A 26,827-nucleotide genomic window follows, 5' to 3' on the forward strand; every position below is an offset into this window, starting at 1 on the left:
GTTGTTGTTATTATTGGTTCCTTGTTGTTGTTGTTATTATTGTCTAACGGCATACAACAGAAATAAAACAAGTGGCTAAAAGCAAACTACATAAAACAACCCTCCAAGGTATATGAACAATTTAAACTGTCAAATAGAAAACCTAACTAGTTAATTGTAATTATTTAGCTGACTACCCACTTCTCTTAATCCTTCTGAAACTCTTTTTAAACCCTTGAAATCACAGTATCCCATAGTCTAACCCTACCTGGTTCTCTTCCGCACTACCATCGGTCTCCATTGAGATGTAGCTGCCTCTGGGGTGTAGCATCCTAAACAGCTGAGTTGGACACCTATTCGGCTGTGCCCTCCGCCCCCATGCCCAGCTGTGGCATTGCACTCATGGTCTCTTCTCCTCCTTTCAGACACCATGCCAGTGCCAGATCCCAGAGGAGATGCGGGCCGGTGGGCCAACGCCAGCGCCCGTGTGCGAAATGCCAGCCAGCCGGAGCCAGTGCCCAGGAGGAAGAAACGGAATTGGTTTTATAGATGTTGCGGGTGCTGCTCGGGCATGGGGGACGATGGCGACTGGGGACCAGCACCAGGGGAGATGCCCGGAGCTCGGCGGACGGATCCTGTCATCCGTGGTAAGTGAGCAGCGAGGAGGGCATCAGCTACCTGGCACAGACGGCCACAGCAGAGACTGAGTGGAATTTGGATCTGACTGATGCGGAGCAGTGTCAAATGCACCGTGGCCATGCTTCTCCTTCTACACTCCAGTGCAGCTTTGCTCCTTCTACTCTCCTGTGCAGCTTTGCTAAGTGTACAAAATTTGGACCTTGAGAGTTTTTGAAACGTTTTGATGTTGAAACTCTATTTCATGGGACACTTTAAAACTGATCCCTGACGTTTGTCAATTTAATCAATCCTGTTAGAGATTAAATTACTACAGTCAGTATTTTTATATATTTTACAACCCTCTTTCCCCCCCCCCCTCCAAAAAAAAAAACTTGAAATCCAGCAGCATCCTCCACCGGGAAGGGAATGTTGTAACACTTACAATAAAACTTAATCCTAGTTTGCTTGAGCAGCCTCTTATATAGCTGGCTGTCAGCTCTAGTCCTCCAATGCGGCCCTTTCCACCATGGAAAGAAGCCCCACGCTGCCCACCCGCAGGAGAGAGATTGGAACAGCCCAGATGGGTGACGGTCTTCTTCTTTGTCCAGAGGGCATGCTTGTGGTCAGCGGCATCGACATGATGAGCAGCCGGTCAGGGAGCAACCGGTCCAGCCACCACACGGACGAGTACGAATACGACCACCTCATCGTCCGCCGTGGGCAGCCGTTCGATATCAGGATTCAGTTCCAGCAGGATTACGACCCCGAAGAGCACCGGGTTTGCCTGGAGTTCCTCAATGGTGAGTGGCATGTTCAGCTTCTTGTATGTGGCGTTACCCTTTTGCTGCATGGATGCTGGTGGATTCCCCTGCCCTTGACACCCTGAATTTACCACGGGGCCACTGCGCACCCATCACACCCACGATTTTAGACCCCCCCACACCTCTAGAATTGTGCATTGTTTAACCAAAGGATTCCTTGTGGCAATGCAGAGTATAGCAGCAGTTCCCCTCCAGTTCATAGAAAAAGCTCTGTGATGCACTTCAAGCCACCCTAGTACGGATCAATTAACGCTAAGGTATGTGTAAGAGATTGAGACTGGGAAGGGCAGCCATGGAGGAGCGTAAGGATGTGTCACTGGCCACCAAGATTAATTCATGCCACTGTATTCCCTATTACTATGTATGGGTGTGAAAGTTGGACATTGAAGAAAGTTGATAGGAAGAAAGTAGACTCCTTTGAAATGTGGTGTTGGAGGAGAGTGTTAGGGATACTGTGGACTGCCAAAAAAACAAATCAGAGGGTTCTACATCAAATCAAGCCTGAACTGACCCTAGAAGCTAAAATGACTAAACTGAGGCTATCGTATTTTGGCCACATTATGAGAAGACAAGAGTCACTGGAAAAGACAGTCATGCTAGGAAAAGTGTAAGACAGCAGGAAAAGAGGAAGACCCAACAAGAGATGGATTGACTCAATAAAGGAAGCCACGGCCCTCAATTTGCAAGACCTGAGCAAGGCTGTCCAAGATAGGACATTTTGGAGGACATTGATTCATAGGGTCACCATGAGTCGGAAGCTACTTGATGGCACTTAACACACACCCATGTGTAAGAGGGAAACAACCCAGTTGTGCACTGCTTATCAGGCACTGATGGCTGTGGTCTAGGGTTGCCAACCTCCAGGTGGGGCCTGGAGATCTCTTGGAATTTCAACCGATCTCCAGACTCCACAGATCAGTTCCTTGGAGAAAATGGCAGCTTTGGAGGCCGGACTATGGCATTATACATAGGGTTGCCAGGTCCCTCTTCGCTACTGGCAGGAGGTTTTGGGGGCGGAGCCTGAGGAAGGCGGGGTTTGGGGTGGGGGGACTTCAATGCCAAATTGCCAAAGTGGCCATTTTCTCCAGGGGAGCGGATCTCTATTGGCTGGAGATCAGTTGTAATAGCAGGAGATCTACAGCTAATACTTGGAGGTTGGCAATCCTAATTATACACCACTGATATCCCTCCCTTCCCCAAGCCCTGCCCTCTACATGCTCCATCCCCAAATCTCCAGGAATTTTCCAACCTGGAGTTGGCAAGCCTACTGTGTACAAATTACTAGTAAAGTGGATTTAATGGATGTCTGGTGTAAGACAATGATGCTGTTGTTAACAAAAGATATATATATATATATATAATATATATATATATATATATATGCTTATTTTCTAACATTTTGGAGGTCATTAATTCATAAGGTCACCATAAGTTGGAAGTGAATTTACAACGCTTAACACACACACACACACACACACACACACACACAATCACAATGGAGCTGGTGTTCTAGGGCTTAGCTCTAGTGCCCTTCCCTCCCACCCCAATGAAAAAGCAAACCAATCCACACACACTTGAGAGGAAGGGATCAGAGGTTTGATTCCCCCCCTCCTCCTCATTTTAGATATTTAGAGCCCCCGATGAGGTTAGCCATTTTTCTCCCGCTTGCACAACTGAAACACAGGCAGACATCGCACTGGCCAGCCTTCCTCCTGCACCTCCCGCTGTGGGAATAGCCAACCTGTTGGATTTCTACCTGTCGTACAGCCTTTTTAGGCAAAGGAGCCAGGTGTGGAAAACCGGGTGGCGACTCTGCCCTAGAATAGCGTCTCCTATTGGTTGGCACTGTGGAGGCAAGCCTTACTCAGAGACAGAACGTTTAATTTTCCGGTGGAACTGGTCTGTGCCCGTGACGCTTTCTTATCAGCCTCCCTCTTTTCAAGTGGGAAAGGAATTCAGCGCTCGGCAGCCCTGAGAAGTGGTTGCTAAATTTGCTCAGGGTCAGGCTTTGGAATGGACGCGGTTCCCTCGGCCAAGAGTTCCAAACTGGACCTCTCCTCTAATTGAGCCCGTGGCCAGTTGCCCACCCACCCTTTTCCTGTTCCTCGCCACCTCAGGCCTTGCGGGACACGATCCCACCCGCTGATTAGCTGAAGGCAGCTCTGTAATTTCTCCAGTTGGCGACCCGGACGTGGTCCGTCTGCGGCAGGAGGCCAACACCACCTCCTCCTGGGACGGCCACCCGGCTTCAGGATGCTGATGTGGCATTTGGGAAGCAGGGAACAGAAAACGAAGGGGCCCCTTCCCCACCCTGGCGAGGGGGAAACTTTAGAGGAGGGACGTGGGTTGGAGAAGCACAGAGAGCCAGCATGGTGTAGTGGTTAAGAGCGGTGGTTTGGAGCAGTGGACTCTAAACTGGAGATCTGGGTTCGATTCCCCACTCCTTCTCATGAGTGGCGGATGCTAGTCTGGAGCACCGGGTCGGTTTCCCCGCTCCTCCACATGAAGCCAGCTGGGTGACCTTGGGCTAGTCACAGTTCTCTTAGAGCTCTCTCAGCCCCACCTACCTCACAGGGTGTCTGTTGTGGGGAAGGGAAGGTGATTGTGAGCCAGTTTGATTCTTCCTTAAGTGGCAGAGAAAGTCGGCATATAAAAACCAACTCTACTTTTTCTTCTTCATCATCTCTCTGCGGCATTATCTCTACATTTGTTCGCACAAACCTAGCTGAGGCCTTTGGCGGGAAGGAGAAGGCACCTGGCCTCCTCCTTTTCCTTCTCTTTATTTTTGTTATTTATGCTCGCAGACCAACAGGTCATGAGCACGACAAATTCAATAAATCCAGTCATTCAGAAATAACCAAACATACAGAAATACAAGCCTTTCCTTCCATTGTGCCTGAGTCTTGAATAGAGTTCTCCCAGTCAGATGGGCCCCCCACCATTATCACTTCCTAGATATTAATCACCGGGTGGGATGCCTTTAGTTGGGTAATTTATTACATTAGTTTGAAGTCTGAGCATCAAAGGGAAACTGGGGAATAGGGGAAGCTGCGCTGTGCTCCACAGCTTTCCAGAAACGAATGGCTGGCCCCTGATGAAAGAATAGCACAGGGCTGAATCATCACCCTTGGTTGTGTTGCCAACCTCCAGATGGGGCCTGGAGATCTCCTGGAATTATAACTCATCTCCAGACACCAGAGATCATTTCCCCCAGAGAAAACAGCTGCTTTGGAGGGTGGACTTGATGGCACTATATCCTGCTGAGCTCCTTCCCCTCTCCAAAACGTTTCCTCCCCAGGCTCTATCCCCCAAATCTTCAGGAATTTCCCCACCCAGAGTTGGCAACCCTATGGCCCTTTGCTCCAGTCCATCAAAAGGGTTCTTGTGGCCTTGTGCCTGGGAACTTACATGCTTTTTATGAACTGGGGTCACGCTGCTCTTTTCTCCAAATTAATTCCTCCTGGGATTGAGCAATTGGCTGCATAATTGCCTGTCTGTTCTGATTTCCGCCCAGACAAACAATCCATAAAAGAGATTATCCTGTAATCATAGCAGGGGAGCTTATTATAGGACGGTGGGAGACTTCAGGGGTGTCCTGTGACTTTGTATTATCAGCCCTAGCTTTTAGCTTGAATCGCTAAGCTAGGGATGTTCAGGCCAAAACCCTTCATTCTTTGCCAGTAACCACAGATTGATTTGAACAATCAATAGGTTAATGTCTGGAGATCGAGTTTGTTTTATTCAACAATGATGGTAACAAAGATAGTGAGGGGTCCTATGAGGAAAGGTTGAAGGAGTTGGGTGTGTTTAGCCTGAAGAGGAGAAGACTGAGAGGGGATATAACCATCTTCAAGTACTTGAAGGGCTGTCATATAGTGGATGGTGCCGAGTTGTTTTCTGTTGCCCCAGAAGGTCGGACCAGAACCAACGGGTTGAAATTAGATCCAAAGAGTTTCCTTCTAGACATTAGGAAGAATTTTCTGACAGAGCGGTCCCTCAGTGGAACGGGCTTCCTCGGGAGGTGGTGAGCTCTCCTTCCCTGGAGGTTTTTAAGCAGAGGCTAGATGGCCATCTGTCAGCAGTGCTGATTCTATGACCTTAGGCAGTTCTTGAGAGGAGGGCATCTTGGCCATCTTCTGGGGATGGAGTAGGGGTCACTGGGGGTATGTGGGGGAGGTAGTTGTGAATTCCCTGCATTGTGCAGGGGGTTAGACTAGATGACCCTGGTGGTATCTTCCAACTCTATGATTCATTTGAAATATTTACATATTGCTTTTCTGTCATGCACTCAGTTGCAGTGCGTGTAGTCTCCTTGCTTACAAATACCCACAGCCCCCCCCCCCCCCGATATCTGGGATTAACCAAGAAGCTTCCAGGGGGCTCATTCCAAGTTGGAGCTGAGCTAGGTTTCCCAGACTCCAGGTAGGGCCTGGAGGACCCTATGGCATTATACCTATGGCATTATAACTCCCCTCCCCAAACCCTGCCCTCTCCAAGGTTCCACCCCCTCATCTCCAGGAATTTCCCAGCCTGGAGTTGGCAACCCGAGGCTGAGCCCCAGTGGTGACACGGTAGTGACAGATTTCCCACACTCACTAGATCAACCCACCCACGTATTGCTATAAATATGCTTCATATATTCCTTCTTGTTGAGAGGTGGCAGGCAGGCAGGTATTCAGTAGGTGCAGTCTTCTCCCTCTTTCCCTTCTGGGGGATACCTTTGCCGGGTCCCTGCCTGCTTCCTAGCTGCTAAAGGCAGTGGATCCTGCCAGAAACAAGATGACGCAAACCTCAAGGGGGGGGGCAGGGAGGTGTCAGGAGACGATGCTGATGACACAGTGTCAGAATCTCACACCAGCTGGAACATGTGGTGTGGGAGGGAGCAGAAAGGAGGTGAGAGGAAGACGTGGGGCCACACCCCACGGGAGAACAGGTTTGGCCCCTTCCCTTCTTGCCCTAACCTACTGCTCAAGGCGGCCGGGATGGGAACAAATCCTGAGCCCCAATTTCCCTTCGCAGGATGCTCCATCTCCCAGAGTCAGCAGTGCTGCCTGCCAGCAGGTGGGCGTGGGGCTTCCATCCTTCGATAGTTCTCCCTGACTTAAGGGTTCTTTTCCAAAAGTGCTGACGCAGCGCCTTGACATCCCATATGCTTTACCGAGCCTGGAACATGTATCGTGTCTGCTATTTTCCTTCACGGCAGAACTGCCCGACTGTGCGTCGGTCTAAGCACCCAATTTGGCTGGTCCAGGCTAGTCCAATCTTGTTGGATCTCAGAAGCTTAAACAGGGTCAGCCCAGGTTAGTTCATGGATGGGAGACCACCAAGGAAGTCTCTACGCAGAGGCAGGCAATGGCAAACCACCTCTGTACGTCTCTTGCCTTGAAAACCCTACAGGGTTGTCATAAGCTGGCTGCGACTTGACAGCAATTTCCACCAGCACTATCTCCGTGTCCTTTAATTCTTGATCCACTACTCCCCCACCCCAAATATACAACATTATCATCAAAGCCCCCACCCAAACCACAAGTGAAAAATTAGGACACAAAAACAGAACCCTGGACAAGGCAACTTTATTTATTTAGTTAAAGTTATGGTACGTATAGTTATGATACTTGGATGGCCCAGGCTAGCTCTATCTCAGCATATCTCGGAATCTGCTTGGCATGCAGAAAGTCCTAGGTTCAATCCCCGGCATCTCCAGTTAAAGGGTGGGTTTCCCCACCCCTACACATGAAGCCAGCTGGGTGACCTTGGGCTAGTTACACTCTCTCATCCCCACCTACCTCACAGGGTGTCTGTTGTGGGGAGGGGAAGGTGATTGTAAGCCAGTTTGATTCTCCCTTAAGTGGTAGAGAAAGTCGGCATATAAAAACCAACTCTTCTTCTTCTGAGTTCTGAGTTAAAGGGCTGATGCGCAGGCAGTAGGGTTGCCAACTCTGACTTGGAAAATTCCTAGAGATTTGTGCTCAGTACCTGCTGATTCTATGACCTTAGGCAGTTCATGAGAGGCAGTTCATGAGAGGGAGGGCACCTTGGCCATCTTCTGGGCATGGAGTAGGGGTCACTGGGGGCGTGGGGGGGAGTTAGTTGTGAATGTCCTGCATTGTGCAGGGGGTTGGACTAGATGACCCTGGTGGTCCCTTCCAACTCTGATTCTATGACTTCAGTTTCTCTTAGACTCTATGGTCTATATTCATAGAGTTTGCCCTTGGATGCTGCCATTTGCTCCAGGGGAACTGATCCCTCATGAATGCGACATCAGCGTTCTCTCGTGGTCTGAACTGTCTCAGCAGAATGATGTGGGTCTGCCCTATCAAAACACGAGCCCACCAGAGACTCAAGCAAGCTCCCCACAGGCAGGGCTCCACGTCCCGCCCTGGCTGCTCCTCCTGACCTCCAGAGCAAAGTGAGATGAAACCCCAGCTGCCTCCTTGACGGCTTCAGGCCGCACTTCAAAGCGTGCCTTTCTTGAAGAAGCAACATCAACAAACGGGAGGCTGGTTGGGCAGGAGATTCTGCCCGGCCCTCAGCCTCTCCCAGCTGTTTGTGCCGATCTCTAGGAGGCATGAAATGGGAGAGGGCCTGTGACAGGCAGCGGGAAAGCAGCCTGTGTTTTGACATCCTACATTCCTGTTCCCCTTGACGTATAATGCTTAGGCACTGGGGAGAGGCCGTGGCTCAGTGGAAGTGCCTCTGCTTAGCTTGCAGAAGGTTGCAGGTTCAATCCCCGTCAGCATCTCCAGGTCAAAGTATCTGGCAGTAGGTGGTGTGAAAGACCCCTGCCTGAGACCCCGGGTGTGGCTCAGAGGCAGAGCGCCTGCTTAGCATGCAGAAGGTTCCAGGTTCTATCCCTGGTATCTCCAGTTAAAAAGATCATGTAATAGGAGTGTGAAAGATCTCAACCAGGGCTACTGTCAATCTGTGAAGATAATTCTGATTTTGATGGAAGAAGGAGGAGTTGGTTTTTATATGCCGACTTTCTCTACCACTTAAGGGAGAATCAAACCGGCTTACAATCGCCTTTCCTTCCCCTCCCCACAGCAGACACCCTGGTAGGTAGGTGGGGCTGAGAGAGCTCTAAGAGAGCTGTAACTAGCCCAAGGTCACCCAGCTGCCTTCATGTGGAGGAGTGGGGAAACAAATCCCGTTCACCAGATTAGTCTCCGCCGCTCATGTGGAGGAGTGGGGGAATCAAACCCCGGTTCTCCAGATCAAAGTCCACTGCTCCAAACCACTGCTCTTAACCACTACACCACGCTGGCTCTCAAGAGTCTGGTTCAGTATAAGGCATTTTCTGGGGAAACCTCTGTGCATTGGCTGACTACCTGTTGCAGTTAAAAGGTTAAAAACCACTCAGGTAAATAATCTTGTCAGACCTGGTGCTAATGTGGAGTTTTTCCATTTGATAACGTTGGCCCTCCTCATTTCTTCCTGGGATGTTCCTTACTTAATGGGATTTTGTTCCTTACTTTAAAAAGCAAGAGTATGGCACCCCCCTCTCCCCAACCACCATCTGCCTGAGGCAGAAGTAAGCAGGAGAGCCTTGGGTGGCTGTTCCTCTGAGGGCTGGCGTTAGCTCTGCTTTCAGGAACCCTCTGCTTTATAGGGCTCACCTATGCCATGACAGCCGCGTGACTACTGATGCCAAGTATGAGCTCGATCCTTGACAGACAGAGCGTGGCAGGACAGAAACAGCCTTAAGGTGGAGAGGCAGGAAGGACCTGTGTGAATAGAGCAGGGCCTTTTGCGGGATGCGCATTCCTCTTTCCCAAATCTGGGCGGCCTAATTTTGCGCCTTATGCAAATCAAATTTGCTAATTATGCAAATGGTTAATTGCAGCCTTGCATACGTGCCTTGGCAATGACCTCAGAAAGTTGGGGAAAGGCTCATATCAGGAAGCATCTTTTGAGCTGGGGTTTTGTTCCCTGCCAGGATTTCCCCAGGTCTGAGAGGACGTGGCTGTCAAAGCAGTAGCTTCCCTCATTGGCTAGGGCAGAGGTTCCCAAACGGTGCTCCACGGAGCACTTGGTGCTCCGCGAAACATCTCGTAGTGTTCCGTGACGAGATTGGAAAGAAAAATACTACTGACATTCGGTTTAGTATATAGGTGCTCGGTGAAAATTAGTGCTCCATGACTAGCTAGCGTGGTGCAGTGGTTCAGAGCGGTGGTTTGGAGCAGTGGACTCTGAACTGGAGAACCAGATTTGATCCCCCACTCCTCCACATGAGGCCAGCTGGGTGACCTTGGGCAAGTTACAGCTCTGTTAGAGCTCTCTCAGCCCCACCTGCCTCACAGGGTGTCTGTTGTGGGTAGGGGAAGGGAAGGTGATTATCAGCCGGTTTGAGTCTCCCTTAAGAGGTAGACAAAGTCGGCATATAAAAACCAACTCTTCTTCTTCTAATTTCTCTCCTGAAAAGTGCTCCGTGACTCAAAAAGTTTGAGAAACTCTGGGCTAGAACAACCGAAGGCAGGAGCAGGCTCTCAGTGGCATTTGGCCACATATTTCTGCATCCGCCAGGGCTAGAAATATACTTGGTTCAAACAAACAAACAGAAAGCTTGAAATCTGAGCCAGCTAACAATCCAGATGTTCTGATCAGAATCCAGGCAACATCCAGATCACTGGGGCAAAATAGGGGAGCTGGGCTAGATGGGGCATTGTGAAGTGGATTCCCCAGGTGCCCAGCCGACAGGCTGAAATCCCTGGTGCTGGGATCTGTGGGGTGGCTGCCTGGTAGGATCAGAGGGGGGCATGCCAAGCCCAACGTAAGGGCGAGGCACATTCCACAGGCCAAGTGAGTGGAACCTGATTGAATTCTGAGAGGATGGGGAGTTCAGGAGGACAAGAGTCAGGAGGACAAGAGGACAAGAGTCAGGAGCTGCAAAAGACTGAGAATGTTTCTCAGGTTGGTGAGCACCAAGAAAGGTATTGGTGGGCACCATGGCCCCCATGGGCAGTGTGGTGTAGTGGCTAAGAGCTGTGGTTTGGAGCGGTGGACTCTCATCTGGAGAACCGGGTTTGATTCCCCACTCCTCCTCCACATGAGCGGCGGAGGCTAATCTGGTGAACTGGATTTGTTTCCCCACTACTCCATATGAAGGCAGCTGGGTGACCTTGGGCTAGTCACAGTTCTCTCAGCCTCACCTACCTCACAGGGTGTCTGTTGCGGGGAGGGGAAGGGAGGGCGATTGTAAGCTGGTTTGATTCTGCCTTAAGTGGAAGAGGTAAAAACCAACTCTTCTTCATCATCATCCCCTGTCCTGGCTCATTAATGTTGACAGCGAATGCTAAGTACACAGAGAAGGGTCAGACTCACTGATTAAAGATAAAGTTGCCTTTATTGAGGGAACTACATTTTAGGATAGGAAAGCTGAGAGACAGAGCATCTAGCTGTCTATCGCGCTAAGGAGAGAGAGAGGGTAGAATGACTTCCGAGAAGGAGGAGGAAATTGTCCCCTAAGAATATTGGTCTAAGGACAGACAAGAGGTGTGAAAAAAGGTTGGAAAGGTCTCTAACCTTACAGCCCTAACTAGCTGACCACTTGCCCACTCCCTGCTGGGTGGTCTTCTGGGTTCCTTTGCACACCAGACATAGCAACTCTTCCAACCATTAATTGGGCCGCCACTGGTGCTAAAGAATGTTTCATAGGTTGACCTGACCTGGAAGGGCTTTATGGCGCTCCCAACTGATCAGAAGGTCACGTTGGAATATGAGAAGAGAACCCTAGTGTAAGGGAAGCCAACACCAGATGGGATTTATGCATGTCTACAGATAGACCCGGGGTGGGTGGGTGGAGGGAGCAGCTTATCTCTCAGCGACGCTGCCGCTTCTTGTCTCAGACCCTCTCCTGATTTCTCACATCTCTCCAACAGGGCCCAACCCACAGACCTCCAAGGGAACGCACGTCCTGGTCCCGGTGGGCACCCGACTGTCAGACAGGAGTTGGGGAGCGGAGTTGCTTGAGTCAAGTGGGAAGACCATGGCCCTCCGGGTCACCACTTCGCCCAACGCCCTGATTGGCAAATACCAGTTCAGCGTCAAGACCCGAAGCAAGGCAGGAGAATACCCAGCGCCCTTCGACCCCCGCTATGACGTTTACGTCCTCTTCAACCCTTGGTGTCCTGGTAAGTATTCTGATGGGGAACCGAACATTGCTAAGAAACCCATGCATGCATGCAAACCCTCTTCCCAAGAAATTTCAGCGGGCTGTGCGTATTTACTAGCAGTGGTGATCCCTCCTCGAAACGATCATTCTTGCAAAAATCTCTCTGCAGTATCAAGGCTCAAAGCAAGGCTTCCTTTGAATTAGGGTATCCAACCTCCAGGTGTGGCCTCGAGATCTCCCAGAATTGCAACTGATCTCCAAATGACAGAGAGCAGTTCCTTTGGAGAAAAGGGCTGCTTTGGAGGGTGGACTCTATGGCATTATTCCCTGCCCACGTCCGCCCTGCCCTCCCCAGGCTCCACCTCCAGATCTCCAGGAATTTCCAAACCCGGAGTTGGCAATAGGGTTGCCAGGTCCCTCTTCGCCACCGGTGGGAGGTTTTTGGGGTGGAGCCTGAGGAGGGCGGGGTTTGGGAAGGGGAGGGACTTAAATGCCATAGACTCCAATTGCCAAAGTATCCATTTTCTCCAGGTGAACTGATCTCTGTTGGCTGGAGATCAGTTGTAACATCAGGAGATCTGCAGCTACTACCTGAAGGTTGGCAACCCTAGTTGGCAACCTTGTCTTGAATGCCGGGGTACGAACCTGATGATACGAGGATGCAAAGACAAGAGTGTTCCTGAGCATGCACACAGTGAATTCCCTGTCTGCTGAATACCCCCAAAGTGCATCCAGTCACCTTCCCGCCTGCCTTCCGTTCTTAATTTCCCCAACTGATTCCAGTTCTGCAAGCTGCTCTCGTAATAGGCAGGGAACGTTCTGACTTGCCCTTTCTGGTTATCGCCTGTAATGTCTCATAAACAAAACCGCAGCAGATGTGAATTGGTTGGAGCTTGCTGTCAGGATCAGATGGCATTAATTAGCTTTTTTTGTATTTCTTTGCATTAAACAGGGCAGCCAAAGCGAAACGCTCGAAAATCCGGCCCAGATCAACAGGAAAGAGTTTGACATGTGCCAGACTCTTTGGTTGATAATGGGGATGCTTTGCTTTGGCTGGGCCGTATCTTAAAGATTTTTTTAAAAGGAAACAGTCGGCAGCCTGTGGAAAGAGACTAACCGGAGTTTCTCCAGCCCCTGTCCTGTTTAGGATCCCACAGAATTCTCATACGCCTGAGATTAGATGCGGCGTAATCAAAAAGTAATCAGGATGTTACGTCAGAGCTGGAGGTTAGCTAGGGACAGACTAGACCCGGGGTCCCCAATGTGGTGCCTGTGGGTGCCATGTAGAGTTGCCAACCTCCAGGTACTAGCTCCTGCTATTACATCTGATCTACAGCTGACAGAGATCAGTTCACCTGGAGAAAATGGCCACTTTGGCCATTGGACTCTATGGCATTAAAGTCCTTCCCCAAACCCTGCCCTTTCCAGGCTCTGCCCAAAAAACTCCAGGTATTTCTCAACCTGGAGCTGGCAACCCTAGTGCCTAGGGTTGCCAGGTCCCTCTTCACCACCAGCCAGAGGTTTGGGGGGAGGAGCCTAAAGAGGGTGAGGTTTGGGGAGGGGAGGGACTTCAGTGCCATAGAGTCTAATTGCCAAAGCAGCCATTTTCTCCAGGGGAACTGATCTCTATCGGCTGGAGATCAGTTGTAACAGCGGGAGACCTGGAGGCTGGCAACCCTACGAGAGCCATGTCACCCGCTGACACCTTTTCTGGTGCCCACCAACTGTTTTTAGGAAGTGGGCAGGGCCAGGTAGAGTTTTTGCCCAGCAAGGCTTTTGATTGACTATTGGAGATTTGATTGGCTGTGCAGATTTTTTTAAAATTTTGCGTTGGCAGCTGCTGCCACCGCAGCACAAGGATCTTCACTGTATTACTGAAGTGAAGCTGTGGCCATCATTTTGTGACAGGCTTTGACCCCCCCGCAGCAGCTGTTTTGTGAGAACAATTTTGTTGCTGCGCCCACCGTGCCATGTCAGAACTCCAAATGTACCTGCAGGCTCAAAAAGATTGGGGGCCCCTGGACTAGACCTTTCACTTGCTGGGAATGTCCCCAGCAGGGAGGGCCAGCGGTGGCCAGGAGCCAGTCAAACCCAGCAGCGCCTGCAGTTCTGGGCAAGCCGACACCTGCTGGCATTCTTGATGCGGCACAAGTCCGGGCCGAACGGACTCCGCAGCCCTGTCGGTGCCCGCACTGCAGGGGCTGCTTGTTATGGGTCGCTCTGGGGCTGTTTGAACACCCCCAATCTTCCCCTGAGGTCAGCTTGGAAAAACCTCTGAAAGAAAATTATTCTACATTGGCCGGTATTCCCTAGAGACTGTAGACTTGTCTCCCCACACCAGAAGCTGCAAATCACCACTGGATAAGATGGAGGCTGGCAGCTACTGGAGACGGAGCCCTAGGAGGAAAGGCTGAGGGAGTTGGGAATGTTTAGTCTGGAGAAGAGGAGGTTGAGGGGGGCCATGATTGCTCTCTTAAGTATTTGAAGGGCTGCTCCTTAGAGGAGGGCAGGGAGCTGTTCCTGTTGGCAGCAGAGGAGAGGACTCGCAAAAATGGGTTTAAATTGCAGGCGGAAAGGTACAGTTTTTTTACAGTAAGAGTTGTTCGGCAGTGGAATCGGCTACCTAGGGAGGTGGTGAGCTCCCCCTCCCTGGCAGTCTTCAAGCAGAGGCTGGACAAGCACCTGTCAGGGATGCTCTAGGCTGATCCTGCATTAAGCAGGGTGTTGGACCAGATGGCCTGTATGGCTCCTTCCAACTCTCAGTCTATGATTCTACTCCAGTGCGTGCTTTTGGTGCGTGGTGGGTAGGGTCGCCAACTCCTGATTGGGAAATCCCTGGAGAAATGGGGGTGGAGCCTGTGGAGGGGAAGGGCCTCAGTGGGGTATCAAGGCACAGAGCCCTCTCGCCAAAGCAGCCATTTCCTCTAGAGAGCACTGATCTTTGTAACCTGGAGATCAGTTGTAATTCCAGGAGATCTCCAGGCCCTACCTGGAGGTTGGAAACTCGAGTGGTGGGGTGAAGTTTTCCCAACTCTGTAACTGCTGGAAGGAGATCAGTAGGCCGGGGTTGGGTGTTCCAGGCACCGAGACCCCCACCCGCCGTGTCTTATCTCGGTCCCACAACCCCATCCCTGTTCTCTCCCTGACCTCCGAGGGACAGGAAAAGGCTGGACCCAGGGTGGGGAAGTGGAATGTTTTATCTCCCACCCAAACGTGTTGGGTAAGGAACCAAAGTAAACAGGCTCCCCTGGCGCACAGTGCAGGAAAAGGCAAACAGGCGGTCTGGGAGTGCTGTGCAAAAGAGAACAAACACGCTGTCTGCAGGAATGTCAAGGGCTCTTTGTGAATGTTGAGGTAGAAAAGGATGGGAATTTTGAAGAGTATGCCGAAGCTTTTCTGGGCTCACGGCCACTTCAGCAGAAGCATGAAAGATTAAAGGTAAAGGTCCCCTGTGCAAGCACCGGGGCATTCCTGACCCATGGGGTGATGTCACATCCCGACGTTTCCTAGGCAGACTCTGTTTACGGGGTGGTTTGCCAGTGCCTTCCCCAGTCGTCTTCCCTTTACCCCCCAGCAAGCTGGGTACTCATTTCACCGACCTCGGAAGGATGGAAGGCTGAGTCGACCTTGAGCCGGCGACCTGAAACCGACTTCAGTCGGGATCGAACTCAGGTCGTGAGCAGAGCTTGGACTGCAGTACTGCAGCTTACAACTCTGCGCCATGGGGCTCTTATAAAAATACTAGTATGAAAGATTAGCCTCCCTTTAAAGATGAGTGGAAAGACAGGGGAGAAACGTCAACCCTGGAGCAGAATGTCCCCAAACTACCAGAGCTCTGGTCCATGGCATTTAAAGACAAAGTCTCGGTAGAGAAAATCAGCATTCACAACAGCCGTAACTAGTAGGGTTGGTGGCCTCCAGATGGGACCTGGAGTTCTCCTGGAATTACAACTAATCTCCAGATAGGGTTGCCAACCTCGAGGTATTAGCTGGAGATCTCCTGCTAATACAACTGATCTCCAGCCAACAGAGATCAGTTCACCTGGAGAAAATGACTGCTTTGGCAATTGGACACTACGGCATTGAAGACCCTCCCCTCCCCAAACCCCGCCTTCCTCAGGCTCTGACCCAAAAACCACCTGTCAGTGGAGAAGAGGGACCTGGCAACCCTGTCTCCAGACCACAGAGATCAGTTTCCCAGGAGAAAAGGGCTGCTTTGGAGAGTGAACTCTGTGGCATCACACCCTGCTGAAGTCCCCTCTGCTCCATGACGTTTTTAATTCTGTCATTTTCATCATTTCTCATGCACTTGCTTTGCAAAGGGTTTCCTCTTTTTGTTTCCGGCTTGGTTCCTGTGTTTGTAACACCTGATTGATGAGCAGAAATGCTAAAGGTGACTTTTTTTCTGGCATAAAGGTGTTTTGAGCCAGTGCAATATAGTGGAGAGGGCTGGACTTAGAACAGAGACACCCAGGTTCAAACCATCACTGAGCCATAAAACTTACTAAATGACTTGCGCCAGTCTGTCTGTCTGTCTGTCTGTCTGTGTGTGTGTGTGTCTCTCTCTCCCCCCCCCCGAAACTACCCCACCCCACAAGATCATTGTCAAGGTTGAGTGGGCCTCAGCTCCTTGGAGGAAGAGTATGAATGTAAAAAAATGAGAAATCTTAGATGTCATCGAGGAGTGGAGGCTGAGTCTGCCCAACGTCTGCTTGCTAGCAATCAATTAAAAGCACTGAGTCTTCTTCCCAGGGAAGACGCCCTTGGACTAGTGACTTGTCCACTGGCAGATCTCTTGTTGTCTCCCTCTCCACCCTTTCCCTGGTTGAAAACGTGCTTTCTGTTTTGAAGCTGCAGAATAGAGTATTGTGTTCAGTTCAGTACTTTGCCCTAGAATATTGTGTTCAGTTTTGAGCACTACAGTTTAAGAAGGCTGTAGACAAGCTGGAACGTGTCCAGAGGAGGGCAATGAAGATGGTGAGGGGGTCTGGAGACCAAGTCCTATGAGGAAAGGTTGAAGGAGCTGGGTATGTTTAGCCTGAAGAGGAGAAGACTGAGAGGTGGTATGATAACCATCTTCATGTACTTTCAGGGCTGTCCTAGAGAGGATTTCTGTTTTCTGTTTGCCCCAGAAGGTCGGACCAGAACCAACGGGTTGAAATTAAATAAAAAAAAGTTTCCATCTAGACATTAGAAAGAATTTTCTAACTGTTACAGCGGTTCCTCAGTGGAACAGGCTTCCTCGGGAGGTGGTGGGCTCTCCTTGCCTAGAGGTTTTTAAGCAGAGGCTAGATGGCCATCAGTCAGCAATGCTGATTCTATGACCTTAGGCAGATCATGAGAGGGAGGGCACCTTGGTCATCTTCTGGGCATGGAATAGGGGGTCACTGGGGGTGTGTGGGGGGGAGGTAGTTGTGGATTTCCTGCAGTGTGCAGGGGGTTGGACTAGATGACCCTGGTGGTCCCTTCCAACTCAATGATTCTATTCTAATATTCAGGGCCTGCAGAAACTCATCCTCTCTGCTCTTTCTCTGCTGTTCAGATGACCCCGTTTACATGCCGCAGACCAGCACGCTGGGGGAGTACGTGCTGAACGAATCAGGGCGCATCTACTATGGGACCGAGTCGCAGATTGGGGAGCGGACGTGGAATTATGGGCAGGTAGGCCCTTCTGGACCTTTCAGCAGTAGGGTGGACAGCCTCCAGGTGGGACCTGGAGATCTCCCAGAAATTGATCTCCAGACGACAGAGACCAATTCCTCTGAAGAAAATGGATGCTTTGGAGAGCAGACTGAATGGCATTATATCCTGCTGAGTCCCCCCCATTCCTAAACCCCGCCCCCCCAGCCTCCACCCCCAACTCTCCAGGAATTTCCCAACCAGGAGCTAGCAACCCTGTTCAGCAGAGCTAGATTAAGGTGCATGAGTGGCGACTGATGGGGTGGGGGCTCATGACAGAATTACACTTGGTTAGCCCCCCATTCCAGTCAACCAGGTCTCCTCGTGCTTCCCATCCACATAACCCTGCTTGCCAAGGCCTTCATCCCGGCCCACAAATGGCATGTCCCTCCCTCTTCTGAGCCATGTCTGAATTCCTCTGTTCTCCCCGCTCCCAGCTTCTTTCAAAGTAGCAACGAGCAGAAGTCATTGAGCCACACCAAAGTCACTTGGAGTGCATTGTGGGGTTGTTCCTGTATCTGCCCCTGGGTGGAGCTGTTGTTGCTGCAGTTAAAAGAGCAGCAGCCATGGCAGGAACCCTGATCATTCATTTCTGCAGGAGCTGAGAAAGTAATTCCGGGGGTTTATTGACATTTTGCTGCCCAGGTACTGACTGAGCTTAAGTCGGGTTTGGCAGTGGGGAGGTTGGCTGTCACATTGCAGCCAATTTATGACAGCTCCTTTCAAGGCAAGAGACTAACAGAGGTGGTTTTCCATTGCCTGCCTCTGCGTAGCGACCCTGGATTTCCTTGGTGGTCTCCCATCAGTGCCGGATTTATGTATAAGCTAAACAAGCTATAGCTTAGGGGCCCACTCTCTTGGGCCCCCCAAAAAAAATTTAAAGGAAAAAAACCTGGATATACATTTCCAAAATATAAGATAAAAAACAATTAAAATAAAACCTACATACAGCAACAGTGTTTTGTGTTGTGTAGGCTCCTATGATGTAAGTAATGCTCCCCACCTGCTAGCCTGCTCCCTAAGATATCGCTAATTTGCTCATATTTTGTTATGTGCAAATGGCTTTAGATACCTATTAGGTCCATAAATTACCATATAGCATATATTCAACACGAAAAACAGCAACAATTTGTTGTTGACAAAGGACAGCTGGACATATAAAGGGCCCCATTACCTTCAAAAGCTTAGGGCCTCATCAAACCTAAATCCGGCCCTATCTCCCATCCAAATACTGACCAGGGCCAACCCTACTTAGCTTCTGAGATCTGATGAGACTGGGCTGGCCTGGGCCATCCAGGTCAAGGGCCCAGTCAGTATAGCTAAGGTTCCCCATTGCCTGCAGGGGGGAGCAGGAGTACATATGGATGAGAATGAATTGGTGCCCCCACCCAATAATCTCCTTTCTCTTCTCCCCACAGTTCGACAAGGGCGTGCTGGATGCCTGTATCTATATGCTGGACCGGCGAGGGATGCCTCATGCAAGCCGTGGAGACCCCATCATGGTCTCCCGCGTTGTCTCGGCCATGGTGAGATGCCTGCTGGGGAACACCTCCCCACCCCCAGCCTTCCCCCTGACACTCTATCGTCTACAACACCTCTGCTTAGGGTTGCCAACCTCCGGGTACTAGCTGGCAATCTCCCACTATTACAACTGATCTCCAGCTGATAACCAGTTCACCTGGAGAAAATGGCCGCTTTGGCAATTGGACTCAATGGCATTGAAGTCCCTCCCCAAACCCCGCCCTCCTCAGGCTCTGCCCCAAAAACCTCCCGCTGGTGGCAAAGAGAGACCTGGCAACCCTATCAATATTATCCACTCAAACTGGCAGCCGCTGTCCAGGGTCTCAGGCAGAGGTCTTTCACATCTTCTGGGCATGGAGTAGGGGTCATCCTCTGGGCATGGAGTAGGGGCCACTGTGGGTGTGTGGGGGAGGTAGTTGTGAATGTCCTGCATTGTGCAGGGGGTTGGACTAGATGACCCTGCTGGTCCCAAGTCTATGGTTCCATGATTCTACATCGCCTCCTACCTCATCCTATCAATAGGAGATGCTGGAGATTGAACCTGGGACCTTCTGCATGCAAAACAGATGCTCTGCCACTGAGCCACAGCCCCTCCCTGATAAGACTGGAGGCTGCTCCTGAATCATCAGTTTCCAAATCTCTTATTCTCTTCCTTTACCTCTGTGGCCTGCCTCATCCTGGGGTTTTTTCCGGTCCTTTGATTCCTGGGGTTCAGCTTTTTCTTTCTTTCACCCTCCACCTTCATTTTGCAAACCAAAGTGGGGACCATTCACAAGTTCAGTGAACACATACCCAGAGCTGCTGGTAAACGTGCTTCTACCAGTGGCTTCACTTATACAGCGAGAAGTCCCCAAACTCAGAATTGCCTGGAAGCTGCATCTTTCTGCCTGAAGTCCTAGTCAATACTTTGCACACATTCAGAGATGCATGCTCATGTTTATTGCCCCTTTCTCAAACCAGGTCCTGACTTGATGCTCCTCCCATTCACACAGGGAGGTTATGTTTCATGAGTTTGCTGAGATTTATTTACTTACTTCATTTATCCCTCCCCCTTTATCCCCAGCGGGGATTTCCCCTTTATCACCAGCGGGGTCCCAAAGCCGCTGACCTCATTCTCCTCCATTTTATCCTCACAACAACCACCCTGTGATGTAGGTTAGGCTGAGAGACTGTGACTAGTCCCAAGTTCATCTAGCAAGCTTCCGTGGCAGAGTAGAGATTTGCACCTGGGTCTCCCATATGCAAGTTAGACGCTCTAACCACTACACCACACTGGCTCTCTGATCATAAATAGGGAATGACGAACACAGCCATTTCATTCATTTATTCAAGTAAGTCTGTGTAGCACATAGGCTTTCAGACCAAATAATACAACAGTAATTAAAATACAAGAGAAAAGGAACATTCAGCACTTAAGGGCAAGTCGATATTAAATACATGTTTTAAGATAGTGAATTAAAATTACAATTGAAATAGCATGGGGAATCACAGGATATTTAACTGGGCAGACAGACGCATTTAACAGCCTGATCCCCTACATATTTATCCAGAAATAAAATTCAGTAGAAGTCTATGGGACTTCTTCCCAAGTAAGGGTGAACAGGGTTGTTGCCTTGTTCATGACGGTAATTTCCCATGCCAGATCCGATAGATGCAAATATTAATATGCGCCTGGCCTTGTGTGACCAGCTTAACCAGCCAGGCTTTTGCATAATTCCAACATTATGTGGCCGGGACTTCCACAGCTTAACCAGAAATTATGGAAGAAAGGTTAACTGGTCTCGCCGTGGTTTGCCGCTCCTTGATTTATTAACTTCATTCATACCCTGCTTTTCTCCCCAGTGAGGATCCAAAATGGTTTACAACATTCGCTCCCTTTTTATTTCATCCTCGCAACAACCTGTGAGGAAGGTTAGGCTGAGAGTTTGTGTAATCCATCCAATTAGGGTTGCCAGGTCACTCTTCGCCACCTGCAGGAGGTTTTTGGGGCCTCAGGCAGGCCTTTCCATCAGATAGGGGCCACAACAGTAAATGCACATGTACAGGCCATTTTTTTATCTCGCCTGTTTGCGGGGTAGCCCCGCAGAGGGCCCTGCCCAGAGGAGCAAACCTGTCATGGTGGAACATGTCAAGAAAGGCGAGCTGGGGGAATGCAAGATTTTGCTCTGAAGATTTTCAGCAGGGTTCCCTTTTTCCTGGAGCTAACTGGGCATTTTTTCTCACTCTCTCTCTCTCTCTCTCTCTCAGGTCAACTCTCTGGATGACAACGGGGTCCTGGTAGGAAACTGGACGGGGGACTATTCCCGCGGCACCAACCCTTCGGCCTGGGTGGGCAGCCGAGACATCCTCCTGAAGTATCACCAGAGTGGCTACCCTGTGCTCTACGGGCAGTGCTGGGTGTTTGCCGGAGTCGTGACTACAGGTAGCTACCGGGGAGGTTGACAAAATGAGGCCGTAGAGGGAGATGAGGAAATTGGTGCAATGGAATAGAGGAAAGGAAGAGTGAGCGGGAAGACTAGAGAAACTGAAAAGAAGCTGAGAGAGTAATTGAGGCGATCCTAAGGATGTGCCGTCCCCTTAGGGTTGCCAACCTTCAGGTGCGGCCTGGAGATCTCCTGGAATTACAACTGATCTCCAGGCTATGGGGATCAGTTATCCTAGAGGATATGGCTTCTTTGGAGGGTGGACTTAGGGCCATTTAGCTTGGAAAGAAGACTGCTAAGGGGAGACATGATCGAGGTCTATAAAATTATGCATGGTTTGGAGAGAGTGGACAGGGAGAAGCTTTTCTCCCTCTCTCATAATACTAGAATGTGGGGTCATCTGCTGAAGCTGGAGGGTGAGAGATTCAAAACTGATAAAAGGAAGTATTTTTTCACACAACGCAGAGTTAAATGGTGCAACTCCCTGCCCCAGGATGTGGTGATGGCTGCCAACTTGGAAGGCTTTAAGAGGGGAGTGGACATGTTCTTGGAGGGGAGGGGTAATCATGGCTACTAGTTAAAATGGATACTAGTCATGGTGCATACCTATTCTCTCCAGGATCAGAGGAGCATGCCCATTATATTAGGTGCTTTGGAACACAGGCAGGATAATGCTGCTGCAGTGGTCTTGTTTGTGGGCTTCCTAGAGGCACCTGGTTGGCCACTGTGGGAACAGACTGCTGGACTTGATGGGCCTGGGTCTGATCCAGCAGGGCCTTTCTTATGTTCTTATGACTGTATGGCATTATACCCTGCTAAGATCCCTGTCCTCCCCAGGCTTCACCCCCAAATCTCAGGGAATTTCCAACTCAGAGTTGGCAACCCTAACTCCCCTGGGTGGCATTTCCCAGGGAAAAGGGAACTCACAGCTCACCCTTAGGCTGTTGTTTTGGTGTAAGTCCATATCAGCATTTCTTTGCTTCAGTGCTGGGAATGTATGTCCCAAACGACACAAAATGGGGAGGAACTGCAGCTAGTTGGGAGGATGTTGGGGTTGCATTTGAGGGTCTCCCTGCTGACAATCATCTCCTTCCTCTCACCCCAGTGCTGCGGTGCCTGGGCATTGCCACGCGGACCGTCACTAACTACAACTCGGCGCACGACACCGACGTCAGCCTCACCATGGACATTTACTTCGATGAGAACATGAAACCCTTGGAGAATCTGAATGCCGACTCTGTCTGGTGAGGGGGGGAGCTTGCCTGATTCTCCCAGGAGGGGAGAATGGAAGCGGTGGGGATGGAGATTGGGGCCGATATTGCCGCCGTCTAACCCAAGCCCTCCCTTCCGCACCCCAATGCAGGAATTTCCACGTCTGGAATGACTGCTGGATGAAACGTCCTGACCTGCCTTCAGGGTTTGACGGCTGGCAGGTGGTAGATGCCACTCCTCAAGAGTCAAGCAGTGGTAAGTTGGGAAGAGATGTCCCATGCAGTATTCAAGGTCAGGGAAGGCGGAGGATAAGGAAAGAACGTAAGGCCTCAGGGGTCTTGAAGGAGGGGTGAGTGCAGGCACGTTTCACCCAGTGGGAGCTTTGACTCTTGAAAGCTTATACCCTCCAAAACCTTGTTGGTCTCTGTGTTGCTATTGGACTCGAATCTAGCTCTTTTACTGCAGACCAACACAGCTAAAACCTCTGAAACGACCTTTCTCCCTGGCTGCTTTCAAGCTGAGCAAACTCTGGGTGTGATCCTGGCTGCGCTACAGTGCCACCTCTGCAGATGGGCAAGGGTGATCGTACACCTATAAAACCAATGGGGATCAGGTGACATGAAGAGACAGTGTGATCCCACCTAGCTTGCTAGAAGTGCTGGTTTTTGGCCTATACCCTTCCACTATTTATTTACTTACTTCATTTACTTACTTCGTACTTACTTAAGAGCCAGCATGGCATAGTGGTTAAGAGCTGTGGCGGACTGTAATCTAGTGAACGGGTTTGATTCCCCACTCCTCCACATGAGCGGCAGACTCTAATCTGGTGAACTGGATTTGTTTCCCCGCTCCTACACATGAAGCCAGCTGGGTGACCTTGGGCTAGTCACAGCTCTCTTAGCATTCTCTCAGCCCCACCTACTCCACAAGGTGATTGTTGTGGGGAGAGGAAGGAGATTTTAAGCCAGTTTGATTCTTCTTAAAAGGTAGAGAAAATCGGCATATAAAAAGCAAGTCGTCTTCTTCTGTTATAATTGTGCAAAACAATATTCAATTTGAAAATTGGCTAATATACATTCATTTCTAACAAGACATTATTTTAGGCATTATCTGACTACTACATTTAAATATGTAATTAAAGGTTGCCAACTTTCTTCTTCATATTTTACGTTTCCCAAAACGTTGCAGCACAGTTGATTTTACCATTTGCAGATTATCATAAACTTTTAACAGACATTCTTTTTATTAGTAATTGTGTCTTCCAATATCTAGCTAAAATAATTCTTGCCACTGTCAATAAATTTAGCACAAATGCCCTATGAGTAGCTGAAACATTTTCAATGCAGTGAAAAAATCTTATGCTTCGTTGGAATAATAACGTTCCAAATATCATGAATAACTTTTATGAACCATTTTCCAGAAAATTTCTGGAAACATTTCTGCAACACAGGGCTTATCACAAAAAGTAATTTCCTTTTATCCCTTAGAATCTCCTTGATCCATTGATCTTGAGCAGCATATATCTAGTGTTTGAGGGATATAAGGACTGAAACAAATCTTGCCACTGACCATGTAGCCTTGGGATCCCTATTGCTTAGTAGAAAAGGCATTATTATCACAAAAAGGCATTATTGTCACACTTTACACTCAGCCACCTCCCATGTTCTTAATTTTGAGCTGGAGTTTCTTGAAATCATGTTGCCAGGAGTCCCTCAGATCAATAGAATACCACTGACCACTCCCAAATGTTTGTGTGGCATCTGAGATACATTCTCTCACATGACTCTGCACCTTTTCCCTTTCCAGTTCTGATCTTCACCCTACTTTCCTACTTTCCCCAACAGGCATCTTCTGCTGTGGGCCATGCTCCGTCGAGGCCATCAAGAATGGGTTGGTCTACATGAAATACGATGCATCCTTCTGCTTTGCCGAGGTATTTGTTTCACAGAAATGTTATCATAGAATCTTAGAGTTTGAAGGGACCACCAGGGTCATCTAGTCCAACCCCCTGCACAACGCAGGAAATTCACAACTACCTTCCCCCACACACCCCCGGTGACCCCTACTCCATGCCCAGAAGATGGCCATGATGCCCTCTCTCTCATGATCTGCCTAAGGTCATAGAATCAGCATTGCTGACAGATGGCCATCTAGCCTCTGCTTGAAAACCTCCAGGGAAGGAGAGCTCACCACCTCCTGAGGAAGCCTGTTCCACTGAGGAACTGCTCTGTTAGAAAATCCTTCCTAATGTCTAGACCATGGGTTCTCAACAAGGGGAGAATTCTTCCCCGGGGGGAATTTTAGGGTTCCAGGGGGGGAATTGGGATCACTATTCAGCAAAGTGTGATGTCCTGTAGATTATCTACAATCTGTAAAATAGTAGTTTCTTTTAAATTTAATCTGCAACATTCAATAAAGTTTATGACTATCTTGGGAAGGGGGAATTATATTCTGAACAATGGTAAAAGTGCGGAATGGAGCAAAAAAGGTTGAGAACCACTGGTCTAGACGGAAACTCTTTTGACTTAATTTCAACCCGTTGGTTCCAGTCTGACCTTCTGGGGCAACAGAACACAACTCAACACCACCCTCTATATGACAACCCTTCAAGTACTTGAAGATGGTTATCATATCACCTATCAAAACAGGGTCCTTTGCAACCCTTCCTGGGGGCTAATGTCTCTGCCCTAGGGCAGATTCTTCAGGACCTGGGACAGCTCCTGGTTGAAAGCAGGCGATGTTCCGAGTGAATTCCAAGCTCAGCTGAGCCTTGATAGCCCCAAGAGTTATCTTAGGCTAAGGGGAAACGGTGAGGGGTATTCCTGACAGTTTATTTGGTGCCCTCTGCAGGTGAACAGCGATAAGGTGTACTGGCAGCGCCAGTCTGACGGCAGCTTCAAGATCGTTTATGTGGAGGAGAAAGCCATTGGCCACCTGATCAGCACCAAGGCGGTGGGCTCTGAGAGGCGTGAGGACGTCACCAGCCTCTACAAACATCCTGAAGGTATGGCGATAGAGATTCCTCAGGAAATGGGGTCCATATACACACACCCCATCAAACGAGCAGCTGAAACATGATCTCAACTTGTGGGCTCCTTCTTGGTCTCCCTGCATATATGGTGCCTAGTTGTGCCAGCAGACAGGAAGCAGGGGAGTGGACATGTTCATGGAGAAGAGGGGTATTCATGGCTACTAGTCACAACAGATGCATAGCTATTCTCTCCAGGATCAGAGGAGCATGCCGAATATATTGGGTGCTCTGGAACACAGGCAGGATGATGCTGCTGCAGTCGTCTTGTTTGTGGGCTTCCTAGAGGCCCCTGGTTGGCCACTGGGTGAACAGACTGCTGGACTTTGATGGACCTTGGTCTGATCCAGCATGGCCTTTCTTATGTTTTTATGTTCTGTAACACCCTCTCTTTGTCTCCTGTCTCCTTCCAGGATCCGAGGAAGAGCGCAAAGCGGTGGAAACAGCTGCCAAACACGGCACCAAGGCCCACATCTACAAAAACAAAGAGTGGGGGGAGGACATCTCCATGACCGTGGACACCCAAGAGGCCTACACGGGGCAAGACATCACCCTGCGGGTCAACCTGAAGAACCGAAGCAGCATGCCCCGCGACGTCTCGCTCAACCTCTTCGTGGCCGTCATGTACTATACCGGCGTAACAGGCAGCCATTTTAAGAAGGAGCAGCGGCAAGTCCAGATTCCGGCAAATGGAAGTATGGCTTTTCAACCCCCCTGTGGCATCTGTTTATGTGTGGGACCACCCCCCATGTTAAAGCCTCAGATGTGTACACATGCAGAAAGGAGTCACCACTAACCATGGTTTCATACAGCAAAGAAGACCCTGGGTCAGGGGTCCCTATGACTTTTTGAGCATGATGCCCTTGTTAGAACTCAGATCTTTTAGACCATTTGGGGGGGGGATCTCTTCCTCTAGGTGACAGCACGGTGCAGTGGTTAAGAGCAGTGGTTTGGAGCAGTGGAGTCTGATCTGGAGAACCGGGCTTGATTTCCCACTCCTCCACATGAGCGGCGGAGGCTAATCTGGTGAACTGGATTTGTTTCTCCACTCCTCCACATGAAGCCAGCTGGGTGACCTTGGGCCAGTCACCGCTCTCTCAGCCCCACCTACCTCACAGGGTGTCTGTTGTGGGGAAGGGAAGGTGACTGTAAGCCGGTTTGATTCTTCCTTAAGTGGTAGAGAAAGTCGGCATATAAATACCTACTCTCCTCCTTCTAGGTCTAGGCTTTCCATGACTTCAGTTCACTGGTTTACTGGGTTGTTGCTGTTTTAGTGTGTGAGGTTTGTTAGCATTTATATTTTACTGGATTTGTTTTATGGTGGTTTTGCATCGTTTTTATGGTGAACCACTTTGAGGAACTTGTGGACAGAACAGCCAGGTATATATTGAAAGGAATGAACCAAAAAGGCCTCGATTTCTGCAGGCACAGGGGG

At 49.8% G+C, this 26,827-nt stretch overlaps 1 protein-coding gene across 1 annotated transcript in view; it reads left to right on the forward strand.

The window, feature by feature from the left end:
- Window positions 1–407: 407 nt before the first annotated feature.
- Window positions 408–26,827, forward strand: part of TGM1 (transglutaminase 1) — a 30,291-nt gene continuing 3,871 nt past the window's right edge. Inside the window, exons 1-11 of the mRNA XM_056863367.1 lie at window positions 408–626; window positions 1,206–1,397; window positions 11,297–11,548; window positions 17,072–17,190; window positions 18,627–18,734; window positions 20,977–21,151; window positions 22,258–22,396; window positions 22,516–22,619; window positions 24,209–24,297; window positions 25,215–25,368; window positions 25,806–26,087. Of these exons, the coding sequence (XP_056719345.1) occupies window positions 410–626; window positions 1,206–1,397; window positions 11,297–11,548; window positions 17,072–17,190; window positions 18,627–18,734; window positions 20,977–21,151; window positions 22,258–22,396; window positions 22,516–22,619; window positions 24,209–24,297; window positions 25,215–25,368; window positions 25,806–26,087 (1,831 nt within the window). The 5' untranslated portion in view covers window positions 408–409. The remainder of the gene's footprint in view (window positions 627–1,205; window positions 1,398–11,296; window positions 11,549–17,071; window positions 17,191–18,626; window positions 18,735–20,976; window positions 21,152–22,257; window positions 22,397–22,515; window positions 22,620–24,208; window positions 24,298–25,214; window positions 25,369–25,805; window positions 26,088–26,827) is intronic.

This window comes from Euleptes europaea, chromosome 18, assembly GCF_029931775.1.
Source record: "Euleptes europaea isolate rEulEur1 chromosome 18, rEulEur1.hap1, whole genome shotgun sequence".
In the NCBI taxonomy this organism is placed as follows: domain Eukaryota; kingdom Metazoa; phylum Chordata; class Lepidosauria; order Squamata; family Sphaerodactylidae; genus Euleptes; species Euleptes europaea.